The 17,626-nt window shown below is 30.0% G+C and overlaps 1 protein-coding gene across 1 annotated transcript; it reads left to right on the top strand.

Moving 5' to 3' along the window:
- The first annotated feature begins 11,411 nt into the window (after window positions 1–11,411).
- LOC140833501 (dehydration-responsive element-binding protein 3-like) lies at window positions 11,412–12,429 on the top strand. Its single transcript, XM_073197840.1, has one exon. The coding sequence runs from the start codon at window positions 11,626–11,628 to the stop codon at window positions 12,400–12,402; it is 777 nt and encodes a 258-aa protein (XP_073053941.1). The 5' UTR covers window positions 11,412–11,625; the 3' UTR covers window positions 12,403–12,429.
- The last annotated feature ends 5,197 nt before the right edge of the window (window positions 12,430–17,626 follow it).

Raw genomic sequence — 17,626 nt, 5'->3', positions numbered from 1 at the left:
TTTTTATGAATATTTTGTATTTTGTTCAAGTGTGTCACGCATGTGAATAAAAGACATGTTAGCTAGGGAAAACGGTAAGTAAAGTTGATAATTATCATAAAAACTTTTATTTCTTATTTTTGATGAAATCAATAAGTGTACTTCTTGTCGGAACACACAAAATGCTTGGAATTACCAAATAGATGAAAGCTTCAAATCAACTCAACATGGACGTGAGAGGTAATGTGTACATATTACGTACAAGCGACATGAAACTTAAAATTTTTTTGGCTTTGAGCCTCTGACGATGAAAAAATTTAGATATAACTTGGTGATGGCTTATTTCATTTTTTCGCTTTGATGTGTCATATTGAGTTGAAGTTGATTTTTTGTAGCCTACATTTAGTGCAGGATTAAAATTATTTGATCATCGTGTTTTCTTCTCTTGTTTATGATTCTTCTTGCCAAAGTATTTGTTTTGAACCAAATCTTATATGTTGCATTTTCATGTAGAATGGAGCCTCGGTCTTTTGATCAATGTCCATTTGATTCAACAAAAATTGTGGCAAAAGAAGTGCTACCAAAGTTGGGATCAAATTGGTGTGAAATACAAGTACAAATTAACCTCAAACTTATTGGATCTTAAAATCTTTTACAACGATATGAGGATGCACTTGGAGGCACGGATAGTTCGGCCTTGTCATCTGATGTGAAATTCGACAATTTTATAAGTTTTTGTTTATATGCTTATTATATTATTACATGTTTAAACATATGTCGATTGTTTTTGCAGTTGATAGTTGGCGAATAATTTTATTAGATACATTTGGATAAAGATGGTTTTTTACCCATTTGATATTGTATTCAATCATTTGAATTATATATATTGTTCTTTTGTTTTTTTATTGTTTTATTTTACTTAAATATATAAATTGTTATTGTAGGTGACAAGCTTTGGATATCGGATTTTTACGAGGATAAGCTGGTTGAATCGGCTGTAGAAACAAGTTTGCTGATTTTTTAATTTATTATATTTTGTTGTTGGCTGGTACTAATTTTTGGTGTGTATGCATTTAGAAGTAAAAAATTTATCAATTGTGTTTTATTCGTAATATTGGCTCAAATAATCATTAGGAAATTATAGACAAATATGAGTCAATGACAATCATGTATTAGTATTTTGATTTCTATAAAAGTGTTTGTTTTTGTTTCATGTTAATTTGTTGTATACATAAATTATCATTGATAGTATCAAGCGCCTGAGAACCCTAACTCAACATAACTAACAATTTCAGCAATTGGTAAATTTCCGGTAGTCGTCATTTTTCAGCAGTAATGTCAATGTTGTTGTTTAGTTTCTATAATCTTATTTCGCTAAGTTAGACTAATGTTATTAGTTTGAATTTGTGATGACAATGTAATGTTAGTATTATGAATGAAAGATTGGTTTTCGAATTTCTGAAATTTGTAACTTCTAGAATGTTTGTTTTTTTCAAATGTATATTTAATAGCAACATCGGTGACAATCATCTCGGTTCGGAGGTGTGACAAAATAATACATAAAAATTATATTTGTTATTGAAAACTTTATATAAAGACATTTCAAAATTCCCTTATAAATAATAAATAGTGACAATTTTCAATGTTCTTATAAATTAGCATTATGAGACATTTATACATGTCACAATAGTTTAGTTAACGAGACATTTAAAATTGACTTTATAAATAAACTTTATCGAAATTTTTATTGTCATTATAAATAAGGATAAAAGATATTTATAATTGTCAATATAAATAATTTTAAGGACATTTAAATTTGTCCTTAATTTGATAATAAAAAGACATAAATGTCATTAACACATTACATTTTCTGACATTTTAGGTTCTCTTTAAATCTAAGATTTGAGACACTTTTAAAAGTCAGCATTAACATCTTACAATGACATTACAAAATATCAGAAATGTTGAGACTACATCAGAATATAGAACATGTACATATTATTCATTTTATGGTACGTACGTACGTAGGCACACTGACGGAGCCAGCATAGGCTCAGTGTGGGCTGATGTCTACACTAGGCCAAAAAAAATTTATATAAACTGGGCTGATGCCTACACTAGGCCAAAAAAAATTTATATGTTTATATATATTTGTGTCTCCCGGCACCCTAGATATATTTATGTCTAAATTTTTAATTTGCGTATGCTATTATTATATGCTTAGCTAATCCAGTTTTTCTTTAATAATTTTTAGACCCAAATTTTACTCAATTTTTTACATGTTATTAGTATCCAAGTATACACAATATAGCCTTCTGTATGTGTTTTCTCTTCTCGAGTCACGAACGTCATATATTTTGATTAAGAATCATTCCAATTCATTTTAATTATTCACAATCTCTAAAAAAATCCAAAATGTTACAAAATTTTAGGTTCGTTTTTTGTTCATTGTTTGTCGATCATTCAATTGTTTTAGAATTTTATTCTTTTTCCAATCGATAATGAATTCATGCTTATTTTTCGAACGTATATTTTATATTTTACATCATTTTTTGTTTTGATTTCGGATTTTGTACACGCTGTTGTTCGTCGTTTTTCTGATGTTCCCATCAATTATCTATGCTACTGGCTGTGCATAACTTGTGTTCAAATTTTATGACACATTATTTTTAGCTGTCGATTAATCATTGTTTTTTTATGCGTTATTATTATAATATATTGTTGCTTACACTGAACCAAGATCCTGGCTCCGTCTCTGCGTAGGTACACTTATTAAATTCACAAAAACATTATAAAACTAAAATTTGACAAATTTTTTTTTTTGGAACAAAATATAGAAATTGGAATAACACATAATTTGTGATTTCGGTCCCATTTTGAGAACATTGGTCCCTTTTCTTATAGTCTGGCGTCAATTGGAGAGTAAGTTTGGGCATGCATTTAATGAAGAAAAGAGATTGGTTTCATTTACCACACAAGACGGTGGGCGCATTAATTATGTAGGGGCCTCTAGCTATACTACTATTCCTCCATAGCCCATATGTTTCTCAAAACCAAGTACCAAACAGCCCCTCTCGTGTGTGAGATATTTTCCAAGATTTGACATGCAAGGTGGAAGCTAAACATTTGAGACCTAATATTTTTATAAGAATCTTATGATACGGTTTCACGAATTTTTATTTATGATATGTATCAACTTTATCGATATTCACAATAAAAAATAATACTCTTACCATAAAAAATAATATTTTCATGGATGACCCAAATAAAAGATCTGTCTCACAAAATACGACTCGTGAGACCGTCTCACACAAGTTTTTGCATATTTTTATTTATTGACTATTATTTAATAACAAAAACTTGTGTGAGACGATCTCACAGGTCGTATTTTGTGATACAGATCTCTTATTTGGGCCATCCATGAAAAAATATTACTTTTTATTGTAAATATCGGTAGGGTTGACCCGTCTCAGAGATAAATATTTGTGAGACCGTCTCACAAGATATCTACTCTTATTTAATTCAGGGTTTTATCTATTGTGCAATGAGGAGTAGCAGTTGTGAAATAATTTTGAAACATGTGGAGATGTTTGGTTATAATATTTTTCTGAAATGTGTAAATGTCGGAATTTATTAAAGGATTACTTTTTTGCAGATTGTTTAAAAATACTATAGATGTTATGATAAAATATTCGAACTTTTAATTATATGTAGGATGAAAGTTGAATATTAAATAATAATTCCATGTGCAATTTGAAAATATACCATAGATATAATATATACATACATAGATATATATATATATATATATATTTATTATGTATGGTTCAAGTCAACGTCAAAATTTGTGTATTAATACTGAAAGAAATTAATGAACAAAAAATTGTAATTAATTTTGTTATATATATATATGATAAAGCATCGTATTTATTTCAAACTATTTGTTGCAGCATCCTTCATCATTGTAAGATCAGAATGAAAGCCCACAGCCAGAGATGAAATGGTAGAAATTAAATTCTGCCAGCAGTGTATGTGTGTGTGTGTGTGTGTGTTGTGTGTGTGTGTGCAGTCAAACTTGGGAGTTTACGGCCTTTTTCAAGAAAATACTTCTGCTATAGATGTGTGTCTAACATTTATATATGTGTGTGTGTGTGTGTGTGTGTGTGTGTGTGACTATATATTATATATAACATATATTGCTCTTGCGAAAAATCTTGTCATTGATTAATTCAGTAATAGGAAGAATTTTTATGTTTCCGCTACGTCGAAGAAAGAATTTTTGGGGCTATTTTTTTTATTTTGTTTATTAAATGAAATTTTATTCAATGTCTAATGTTCAAATAAGAAAACTGGCATAATCAGGTGGAAATTATTACAAATCATCCGACCGATCGTAAAAACAATTGAAATACATGTGTTTGAATATTCCTAGCTAATTAAAAACATAATCGATTTTTTGGCTTCTAATTCTAAAAAATATATCTATTGCGAGTATTAATTCCAGGCTTAAATATTGAAAGACAGCCAAATCACAACACAATGATAATAGTATTTCTATATTATTACAAATTTTCATACAAAATGCGATGATCGAGACCCGGCCAAGTCACATATTTCATCATGTCGTATGCACAAAAGAAAAAAATTATTATCATCGAACTTTACCGGAGTCTCTGTAAATTTTTTGCTGGCATTTAAAACACATTTTGAAAAGGAGAGGAGAAAGGAATTAATTGCAATGACAAGTATATATAACATTTAATAATGAAGTATTATTGTTGGTTGTAATATTATTCCTTGTTTGGTAGAGCGATCGAACTGTGATGTTTAAACTACCGTACGGTTTAAAATATTTGAGTTACATCATTACGATCAGCTATAATTTTTGATAAATCGGTAAACAATCGGTCTTACAATTACAATTGGTAACAGAGCCAAGGTCATGGGCTCGATTCCAATTGATTGCAAGGAGTGTTATTATTGGAACGAAGATTATCGTGTGCAATAATTGTCCCTATTTGGTAGAGGGATCGAACCAATATATTAAATACTGAAATACATTTATTTTTATTTTTTCTCACGATATATTTGAATTCACTGATATATTGGACAGGCATGTGAATAGAGTCACGAACAAAATAATTGGGGATACACAAGAGTTAAAGCAAGTGCAAGGTGTGGGAAATGTTAGATATTAATGGGACTTATATATACCTAACGGTTCCAAATTAATTAATGGGTACAAATCTTAATTATTGTATGTGTCACAAATAAATTTCTTGAAGCATGAGCATGTGAACCCCCCCCCCCCCCCCCCCCCCCCTCCCATACCAAGTGTAACTCAGTCTCATAATTTTTTTTAGGAAATTTTTTTTGTTTCATATAATTTAGACTTTCGGGAAAATAGCGAAACGGATTCTATAATCTAGTCTGGTTTTCGTCATCTAAAAAGTCGAATTTAGTTAGGTCTGAAATCTATAAGTATAACAGATTCTTCAAAGTTTTAAACTTAAAAGACAATTCATAAGAGTAGATATAACATGAGGTATGTGTAAGTGTAATTGACTCAACCAAGAAACAACAAAAAAGGATTTGCCCCACAGGAAATAACCCTAGTAGGTCTTACAACACTTATTAAAATATAGTAAATGGGGATATATATTCTGATGTCGGCCTTATTTAACAATTCATTCGATCTTCTAAATCCGATTAAATTGACGATCTTGAATCCTTGATTTAAATATTTTTTTTTTCTTAAATAATCCAGAGCATAAAATTTATTTTATTAATTCCAATTGAGTTTAATATTAAGGGCCAGTTGCTAGTGAATTATATATGCTGACTAAGTTGCTATATGTCTCATTATTTTATTTATTTTTGAATAAATATATATGTCATTATTAATTTCAAAAAGCCTTGTATTTATTTATCGTGGGTGAAGGAATTTGTGCATCAAAATAAGTTTTTCAAATTGTATGCTGATTTACGTTTTTAATCCACTAATTTTTATTTTTTTCAAATTTAGTTTCTTTTATCGCAGTGTTGAAAATAACACGTGTCACGCCTCGAGCCCGGGCCCGCGGTTGCGTGACTGCACAATAGACCCTTATAGCAACTACTTCGTATCCGTATTCGTACTTGTTTTACGAAACTGATTAACCCAAGTTGTTGTAGAAGTCCATTGTAAGATATTATAAACTCATTTTAAATCTTTCATTTTTAAGACATGGGACAAGGGTATCACAACATCGATCAATGATGATGTGACACATGAAATTATTAACATCACGCCACAGACGGATTTACTCTAGCCCAGCCCACTTTTTTTTTAGCGCCGGTTTTTCAGCAACCGTCGCTAATATTTGCGACGGTCTTAGTATAACCGTCGCCGATGTGGATCGGCGACGGGTTTAATTCAAACAGTCGCTATTAGCGACAGTTTTTTGAAAAACCGTCGCTAATAGCGACGGTTGTTTCAAAAATCGTCGTACATCAATGTCTTAGTCCAATCAAGTCCCGTCCATTTACAAGATGAGACCAAATTCATCTCATATCCTCTGATCCGCCCCACCTCAATTCTACAAAATTTGTCTCCCAAGTCCCAAGCCCTTTAGCGACAGAATAGAATTGCGGACTCCCGAAGAAATCGAATTGCTCATCGGCAAGGCAACAATCTAGGTAAGAATCGGCTATACATTTTTTATTTTGTTTTTTATAGCTTCTCTGTGCGTGATTTGTGGTTTCTTGATTATTTGTTGTTGAGTTGTTGATTGACTATTACTTGTTTATTTGTTTAATAATTATTTTATTCTTGTTTAGGATTATAACTTGAACTATTTCAAAATGGAACATCAATCTGCTGCAAAGAAAGTAAAAACATTAATATCCTCTTTCTTTAAGAAGAGAGATCGTCAAGCTAGTGAAGATAATTCAATTCCTACGGTCCTTAAAATGCAACATCAATCCAGTGAAAGTCTTATATTTCCCAATATCCAAATTCCTTCATGTTCCTCTCCTAGAGACGATCATCAGTCTTCGTCTACTTTTATTGAACGAGATCCGGGAAAATGAAAACAGATATGTGAATATCATGTTAATGTACGAGATGTATTAAGATGTTCATATCTAAATATGGGGCCTTATCAACCAGATATGTTGGAGTATCCAGGTACAAAATTTGGAAGCCAGAATCGTCGTTTTCAGAAAAAATGTTTCAGAAATTTTATTGGTTGGAGTATTCGCCTTCAAGAAATAAGGCATATTGTTTCTATTGTTTTCTTTTCCTGAATGATGATAATTCATCTAATGTAATTTTTTTTAATAATATATAACTTATCATATTGAGTTCAAGCCCCCCCAACTCTTATTCCTGGATCCGTCCCTGCATCACGCTAAACATTGCTGATATATCTGATGTCAACTCAACATTCGGATAAAAAACAAAAACAAAAACTTGTGTGAGACAGTCTCAAAGATCGTATTTTGTGTGACGGATATCTATTTGGGTTATTCATGAAAAAGTATTACATTTTATACTACAAATATTACTTTTTATTTTGAATATCGGTAGGGTTGACCCGTCTCACAGAAAAATATCCGTGAGACCGTCTCACAAAAGACCTACTGAAAAAAAAATTGTTCCTTCAACAAAAATGCAAAATACCGGTTGTTATATTTTAATAATAATCAAAATGATTTGAGTGTGAGAATGGGATTTGCGGTCTCTATCGGGAAGATGTCAAAATCGAGCAAAATAAAATATTCGGTTCTTTAATCAACCAATTTCCATTTCTGTCAACAAGGAATATATATAAACATCTTAGCACAGAAATATTCAAGTTATATAATAAATAATAACAAAAATTACTGTTTTATACTACTTTTTCTGTAAAATAAATTGGACCCATTGCTGAAATCTCGAAGTCGTCCGGTTTGCTGCTTCTTGGGGCCAGCTCAAAGGTAATCCACAAGTTATAAATCAATCATTTCACATCGTAAATTATTCGAACATATAATTAATTACTACATCATGGCATAAATTATAGCCCATATAATCGTACTCCACCAACAAAAACCATTAGAAATCTCCAAATGTTGTAGTAAAGATACGAAGTAATCTCTAAAGGACAACATATTTCTCAAAGCCTACACAAACAAACAAATGAAATGACATGCATTTAAGTTCTTAAATTATTGTGCCAAAAAATAATTATTTTCTTTTCCCCTTCCGTATCTAACGTGTCGTCAGGAGTTGATTATATTTTATATTAGAAATTATATATATATATATATATATATATATATATATATATATATATATATATATATATTAAAAGTTAATCGTTTATATCTTTCAATTTCAATTTTATTCTATTATATTTGTTTTTAGCATTTTAAGTTTTTTTTTCAACGTGACGCTGATGTGTGTAATATCACATCAGAACTTTCAATTACAAATGACTATTACACACATCAGCACTTTCAATTACAAATGACTATTAAGATGGATGACTAAAACTGAAATTTGATAACTTAAAAAAAATTACAATGCCAAAAATACAATTTTTCCTATAATTATATCATTGATTAATCATTAGATTGTATAAATATGAGTTAGAATATTCATATTCGTATTAATGCAAGTATTATGATATCCAGAGAGATAAAAAATCACCATAATTATGGGTAACGAGTCACCAGACTACCTAATCGTCAGTAATATTATAATTAATTCATTAAGATTCATTATTTTACCTTATGATTGATTTTAAGTCGATTTTACATGTTGGATGCGTTTTTAGTAACTAAATTAATAGATTTTAACTGTAGCTAACAATAATACGCAGTAAAAACAATGTTCTAAAAAATGGTAGGCAGACGACAATCCTCCGCCTAGCGCCCAGAGGTTTAGGTGGTTGTCTAGGCGGTTTGTTTTTTTCATCTGAATATCTAATTCTTCTTGTTCATTTTCATATTTATCCAATAATCCGTCTATCGGATTTAAACTTAAATCAATGACATATTCTCTTCTTTATCCGATATAAATTAATTCAAAAATATATCGAATAATTTTCTTAAAATAATCTACATATTCAAAATAATTTTTTGAGTCATATTAATTCAAGTTCGGGTCAGCAGGGGAAAAAACGTAGACAGCTAAATATATGCATACCTAATTAATTAATAAAGTTGAAATTAAAGGATGGTAAGTTAATGGTATAAAAACTTGTATGAGACGGTCTCACGGATCGTATTTGTGAGATGAATCTCTTATTTGTTGGATCACCTATGAAAAAATATTACTTTTTATTATTAATATGAGTAGGGTTGATCCGTCTAACAGATTATGATCTGTGATACGATTTCACATGAGACTCACTCCTGAGTAAAAGTGTTACAAAAGAAAGATATCAAAAGGGTTGAAATTAAATGAGGGCGTGAGTATTGTGCATTGTATAGGGGACCCATGGCTTTTTTTTCTCTCTCTCTTTGTTTTTTTTACAAGTAAATCCTCAATATTTATAATGACGCATATTCTAAATTCTAAAATAAGTCGGTACATATGTGAAAAATTATTATAGTTTTAGTTCTATTAACTTACTATGTTTCTCTCTTTTCTTTTTTTTCCTGATGTTCAATTTATGGTCTTAGTCCATTAACTTGGACATTTTTCAATTTCAGACTTTTGTCGGAGCACTGACATAGCACCAGAAAATACTAACATGATGACAGACGTGTGTGTGAAAAAGACTATAATTGAAGAAAAAAAATCAAGTTAGTAGACTAAGATTATGAATTGACCTATAACATGATAAAAAATGAACGAGTTACGTGATCAAAAATATAATTTCTTCAAATATATATATATATATATATATATATATATATATATATATATATATATATATATATATATATATATATATATATAATGTTTGAATTGATAGCCTTAATAATGGTATATATGTTTAAGTCATTGCATGTAAGGTATGTTTACAAGAGTTTATTTTAAGTGCTTTTCAACTTCTACATACAATTCTCAAATATTTCATTGACTAGAAAATTGAAATCATTAAAAAAAAGTTTTTGCAAACACTACCTAAACAGATCGGATAAAACATTTCACCTTGTTGTTGGATCAAATTTGAATCAAAATTAATTATCCAATGATGAACAAAAATTTTAATCAGTATAAATATTCATAATACTGAACATTTTATTGTCTTATACAACTTCAAATATTGTTTTAAGGCGGCGGAAATTTTAAACAAGATATACATAAAAATAACGTAATGCTTAACGAACGCAGCGGAAAAACAGAATAAAAAACTAACAAGAAGCAGTTATTGAATCTTTTTCACCAACCCTAGTACTGGATATTATGAATTTCATGGCTAACTGATATCAGTCCATTATATTTTAATCTTCTTAAGGGTGCTGCAGAAATCAAGAATAACAAGAATCAGGCATGTTCATCCTACCATTAGTTCACAATTTTCATTGCTTCATAAATATAGCTCGTGCATACATATATGCTGGTTGGTTTTAAAACGATTATCAAGAATTAAAATAACAAACACACTTGCTGTAATTTGCTAAAATATTTTTGTTGACACTTGGACATAGTCTATTTTCTTGTTATTGTACTGCTGCTCGAAAATGATTATTCTTAGCTCAAAATATTGCTTCTAAGTTTTGGGTGATTTGCTCAGAATTTGTGTAACATCAACTCAGAAATTCAAGTGTTATATATAGGTAAAATCTGACTATTAATCTCTCAATTAATGGTCGTTATCTATCATTAACTGACATGATTTCGAGTTTAATGCTTCAATTACGGGTTGTATCAGAATCAGCAGCTTAATATTGGCATGATATGCTAAATTTTGGCTACTGAATTTTCAGCTGCCGGAAATATAAGCCGCTGCACAATGCTTGTTGCTATTGAATTTGACCGACTATTAAAGTTACTAGTTGTTGAAATTATTAGTTATGCTGAAAGTTGGAGTTCTCGCAAAAGTCGAACTCGACCGAACTACCCTTTCAATCTGCTCAAAGCCCAAGCCGATACCCAATTAAGTCGATGCATACGACGAGTCTATGGCGATTGATTACCGAGTCTATCGTCAGTTTGACATGTCCCTTGATTGAGAAAAATATTAAATCATGCAAGAAAAACATCTACGCCTTTTATATTAAGGTGTTCGAAAATCCTAAATTTAATGGTCTTACCCGATCGATCTACTGTTCATATATAATATATAGACTGGGCTCTCTCTTGATTGAAGTGATGTACCTGCCAGTCATGATAAAAGAAAAAATGATAGAAAGAAAACCCAATAACAAAAATAAAATTCTTATATATTGTTATTTATATTTATATTATATTATATTTATATTTAATGGTAACCCTGTGGCTATTTAAGTACACTATATATTCTTTCCATTTCTCTGCTCAAGTTTTCACCATCTCCAAAACTTGCCTCTCTCTTCAAGTTAAACAGATTCATGAATTTCTGTATCTGCATTTCCCAGTATAGAAAAGTGAATATCCTACTTGTGCGTTGATTTAGTTGGAAATTACTAAATATAGAAGCATAATGGAAGATACTAACTCTTAGTACATTGCTGAGAGTTTGATTTGTCATGGATTCATTTTCAAGAATGTTGAGTGCTGATAGAAACTGTATTTCACCGTCATCGTCCTCTTATAACTCGGAGTTCTCGCCACTGGATGAAGCTGCTTTCAAGGCGGAGGAGTCCCCGGAAACGGCCAAGAGGAACAAGAGAATCCGAGAATCCGACAGTTCCGATACCAGCAAGCACCGGACGGTCTACCGCGGGGTCCGAATGCGGAGCTGGGGAAAATGGGTGTCCGAAATCAGGGAGCCACGCAAGAAATCACGGATATGGCTAGGAACTTTCTCCACAGCGGAAATGGCTGCGCGTGCGCACGACGTGGCCGCGTTGAGCATTAAAGGAAGCTCTGCGGTGCTGAATTTCCCTGAACTTGCGGCCACGCTGCCACGGCCTGTCTCTCGTACCCCACGCGACGTCCAGGCCGCGGCCTTAAAAGCCGCCGCAATGGACAAATTCGACATCTTGTCATCTCCCACCAGCACTTGTACTTCATCATCTTCGTTCAGAACTTTATCTTCTTCTTCATTGTCATCTCTAGTTTCTGCAGTGGACATGTCCACAGAGACAGATGAACTGAGTGAGATCATCGAGCTTCCGAATTTGGGTCCATGTTCCGACGCCGTAGATCTGCGGAATGACTTCGTATACCTTGACAACACGGTGGTGGATGATGGGTTGGGCTCTCCTCCCCCGTGGACCGGGGGCGGAGGCGGTGGTTGTGTCGGGGTCGATCGTGATGTTGATATTTCCTGCTATTTCGAGACTTTAATTTGGAATTATTAATCTTAAATTTTGAGTCTTATTTTTTAACCCAGTGTGACCATTATTGCCTTAATTCGAGTTACAAATATTGTATCCTATCCTTGAAATAATAATGCTATGATTTTAATTTGAAGGGCTCAAGTCGACATTTTTTTATTTTTCCTTCATTATTCTTTTGGAAGAAATTTCATGAAAAAAAACCTTTTTTTTTGTTTTTCCGAAACTAATTTACAGCAGCTATATATAGGAAGTTGGTGAAAAATTTTCAATCAAAATATTTCTTTGGGTTTACTCCCTACCCACAAAATTGTGGTACTATGTCATACAAAATGTGGTACACTTTATGTGGAAATGTGGTACTAAAAAAGTACCCAGAAACTGAACACAAAAAAAATCGACGACGAAGGACTGAAGTTTTAACCCAAAAATTGTTTTTATATTATGGATTTATTTACGTACTCTTTATTGAAAACAGTAAAACGACAGTACATGAGCGAGAAAGTAGGTTTAAAACTCAAACCTAAATAAGTATGTGCCTTAAATATTTTTTACAGTCAATATTTACTGATCTTTAGTCATAAATAAACATATATATATATATATATATATATATATATATGTATGTATATATGTACACACATACACAAGAAAGTGGATTCAAGAATTAGATTTGTAACTTTGACATGTTTTGAGATAAATATAATTTTATAGAAAACTATGTATAATTCAGCCGATCGACCACTATTTTAGAAAAAATGCTCGGAGAACTACTTTAATTCAGTCTATTATAAAAATAAAATTGGAAATTTTTTAGAAAAAAGAAAGAAGCAAATATTGGTGGAATTATAAAGTTTTTAGTTTATGACGAGATAATTAAATGCTCGGAGAACTACTTGCAATCAATGGGCGGAAATAAATGCCGAAAACCACCCCCCGAAAAACAAAAGCCATAATATTAATATGGCACTCCATATATTTCATTTCGTGCCAGATCTCAGGATTATATTATTTATTAATTTATAACTTTTTAATATTCCATGTATAGCATTGTACTATATATATATATATATATATATATATATATATATATATATATATATATATATATATATATATATATATATATATATATATATATATATCCCGTACACCTACCGTACACACCTTTGTGAGTACCGATGAGGTGTCACTCACCTATTGAATGTGATGAAATAAAGAAAAATTATGCATCCAAAGAGTAAGTGACACCTCATCGATATATATAAGTAAATTCCATTTATCCGAAAAATCTAACTTCCAGTACAGTCAATATACAAATCTGCCCCGATCGGGGCAGAGTCAATATACAAATCTGTTCGATCGAGGCAGATTTGTATAGTTATATTTTTCGGATAAATGGAATTTATCTTGAAAAATTCAAAGTCCAAAGTGAATCAAATCCAATAAATAAATTGCATGACAATTAATGAATGAGGAATTAAACGTACGACCATTAATTTGTGTAGAACTAGGTAGGCAGCTGCTTAAATTTCAACGGATAAAATAACGAATTCACTGAGCAATGTTAATTTTGTTATAAATACTTTTTTGTCAAATTTCAAAGTCGGTCGGATAATATTTATGTTCTATATATATATAGAGCAATGATATCCTGCACACTTTTTTCCTTGCACACTTATGGACGTCTGTCTACGTGACACGCCCACAACCATACAAAATTTTTTGTTTTGTTTTTTTTTAAAAAAAAACTGACCAATCAATGCACCGCCACGTAGGCCGTGCTCATGTTACCCTGCACACATGTCTCACAAAATACGACCTGTGAGACTGTCTTATACAAGATTTTGCCTATATTTAAAAGCGCACACACACTACCTTTTTTTAAAATACAATTTCTTAATGAATTTTAACAACATTTCAAAAGTCTTAATTCATCGTTAATTTGTCAAGCTTTCCTCGAAGATTTTGATTGTTCCTCTTTCTAATTGAGAAAAATTTAATAAATATTTTTTCTGATGTTTCAATTTCACTGTTTGACTAAGCAACAGATTTTTTTTATCACGTGTGTGTAGAATTTATTAAGCGCGAAACCATTACAAAAAAAAAAATGCATAACAATATTCAATCAAATTAAATAAAAACAAAAAAATTATTTAAAATTATGTTTATTTCACATAAATAGTCATTATATAGAAAATATATATACTCTAAGTGAAGGTAACACCTGGTCCAGCATACTAATTTAAGGAATGTGTCTGCCTAGTTAAATTAACCTCTATTAACGTTAGATATATCAATTTTCGATAATTAATCTATTTATTTAAATGAAAATTGTTCGAAATTTATATGATTCTGTTTTTTTTAAAAAAAACATATATACACTGATTTATTTAAAATATATAGCATGTCTCTGCCCCTTTGATCAAATTTCTTAGTATGGACGCATAAAGCATAAAATCGTCGGGAAAATTATGTTTTGTGTTGTATATTGTCAAAATCGACCCTTTTAATTTTTTTTTCAATTTCGATCATTATTTTTGTTATTTTATTATTTTTACAAGTTAACGACATATAAACGACACATTAACCTTAATTACTGACTCTAAAACTATAAAAAAAAATTAATACTAAAATTTGATAACGTAAATTATATTCATATACATAAAACATTTAAAAAAAACAAAAAATTACTTCATTTTCTAAAACATGATGTATCCTACTTAAGATTTGTACACTTGGTCAGTCGAGGACTGCAAGTCATTTGTAATCATCTAAGACAAGAAAAGAGGGGTCTCTTTCATATTTACCCTTGGTGAGTATTTTTTCCTCCTTTTTTGGTTTTATCCCCCTTTTTGCTCATTTTCCAAATCGGCTTTATTGTTTTTCTCATCTTTTATGAATAAGAATTTTAAACTAAATAATTGAATAATTTTTTTAAAAAAAGTATTCATTAAAAAAATATCAAATGACTTTAATATTAAAAAAAACCAAATTATTATTCTACATCATATTCATAGACTTTAATGATCTATACTATACTATTTATAAATCAATTAAATCTCTTTTACTAACAAAATTTAGTACTGTAATGAAACTTTTTTATAATTCTCGATATATACTCTAAGCATCCAATTATATATACCACATTTTTCTTTATATTTTATATTTTCTCCTACTATTTCAATTAAAAAAAATTAAAAATTTTCATTTAATGTTTTAATAGAAAAAACACTTTATTCACTAATTTTTTACGGGGTAATCCGCTAGTTACAATAATATTTATCACATCACCCAAAGTAAAATTTTGTATAAATTGTATTGTTTCCTATCTAGTGAATTTATGTGCTATATTTTATTGAGCTTGTAGACTTGTCCAATATATTTGTATAATTTTTTATTCAACGAATTTAAATTCCCAATAAAAAATGTCGAGAGTCTCGTGTACTGGAGAGTCGAGCCATGATCAATCAATTTTGAGAGAGAAAATAATAAAATTTTGTAATCGAGGATACCTGCGATTGATTTTTTAATATGTATTAACTTCTACAATCAAATATTGTCAGTGAATCCAAAAATTGTGAAAATAATTGTTTTTATTTGTATTTTGTAATTTAATCCTAATACAATAATAAAAATTTTGGACGAATTGGCTGAAATTTAACAGTTTTAGCCTTCAGGAACTTTTATATATACTAGCGCACCGATACACGCGTAGTGAGGGACTATAATGTAATTTTGATATATAAATTAAAAAATAAATTGAAAAATAAGAGAATAAAAAAATGACATACTGAGAATTGAACTTATAATCTAAATTCTAAGAAAGAACAACTTTATCCACTGAACTACAAATAACTTACATTAAAATTTTAACATTTTATTAATATATATAATTATTAAAACAGACCATGACACAAAAGTTAATTACTTTAAGTGCTTCAAACTTAATAAAATAGTATTTTATATATATATATATATATATATATATATATATATATATATATATATGTGTGTGTGTGTGTGTGTGTGTGTGTATATATATAAACAAGTGACCTTTAATTGTATGTTTTGTGGAATAAATCCTAGATGCGGACATGGCGACTGTTGCCAAATCATGAATCACAGTTAAGACAAGGGGAGTCAATTAAAAGAAGTTAAATATGATTACGGCTGTACTTAATCACTTTTTGATTTTAAATCACGTGTTATTTATCACTAAACTCTCATGAGTGAATGGTTTACCTTTATATTATCCCAAACATGAACATTAATTCAGTCAAATGAAGCGACTAATTGCTCCCCGAAAGTAATTACATCATTGGATTAAGATCAGCCTCTTGTCATATCGACCTCAACTAAAGTACGATGGCCATATTAGTCACTATGTGAATTGCGTGCTATAATTGACTTTACTAATAGAGTAATCGAAATATGAAGTTTGATCTCATCTACAGTTTTAAATATCAGAGTTATATCATTATTATCAACTATAATTTTTAGTAAAACGACAAAATTTCATTCTTACAACTTATAAAAAAAAAATTTAGAAGTATTCGGATTCATGATGACTTAACTTATTATATTTTGAAATAAATTACATAATTCTATAAATAAATATGAATTTGCCAAATCTAGTATAATAAGTATCCAATACTTTCTCATTTCTTTCATTAATTTTTTTTTAAAAAAAATGATTTCATCTCACAAAGTGAATTATAAGAACGGGTAGAGGAGAATTTCCCAACACATATTTGGGTTTTTTTTAAAATTTTAAAATGTAATTCCTTATTGTTAAGTGATACATTTAATGAAATTGGAAGTGGGACAACTTAAAGACATGCTTTTATAGGGTGGTTGGCCGATTACTTGATATGATGGCTCATTATAAGCTCTACGGCAGATATATCATATAAAATACAAATAATAAATTTTACTATTCTAAATATTATATATATATATATTATGAATAAAATATACAGAAATATATGTATGTGTGCGTGAAGTACAATAATTGGAGGGTAGCATCCTTAAATGCAGATTCTTGATTATATATGTAAAGATGAACAAACAATAAGACGAAACTATGGGTCCGTTGTGTGGGCTTCGCCAGTGATAGTAATCCAAATAATGGTAAATCAAATTGGTTTATTCATAGAATAAAATTTTATTTTTTGTTGGAAAAAATTGTGCTGAAAGGGGTTTTTTTTTTCTTTCAAGATTATCCGTGCTAATTAAATTAATAATT

The sequence above is a fragment of the Primulina eburnea genome, chromosome 6 (assembly GCF_022965805.1).
Source record: "Primulina eburnea isolate SZY01 chromosome 6, ASM2296580v1, whole genome shotgun sequence".
Classification (NCBI taxonomy): domain Eukaryota; kingdom Viridiplantae; phylum Streptophyta; class Magnoliopsida; order Lamiales; family Gesneriaceae; genus Primulina; species Primulina eburnea.
This window is presented reverse-complemented; position numbering and strand designations above follow the sequence as displayed.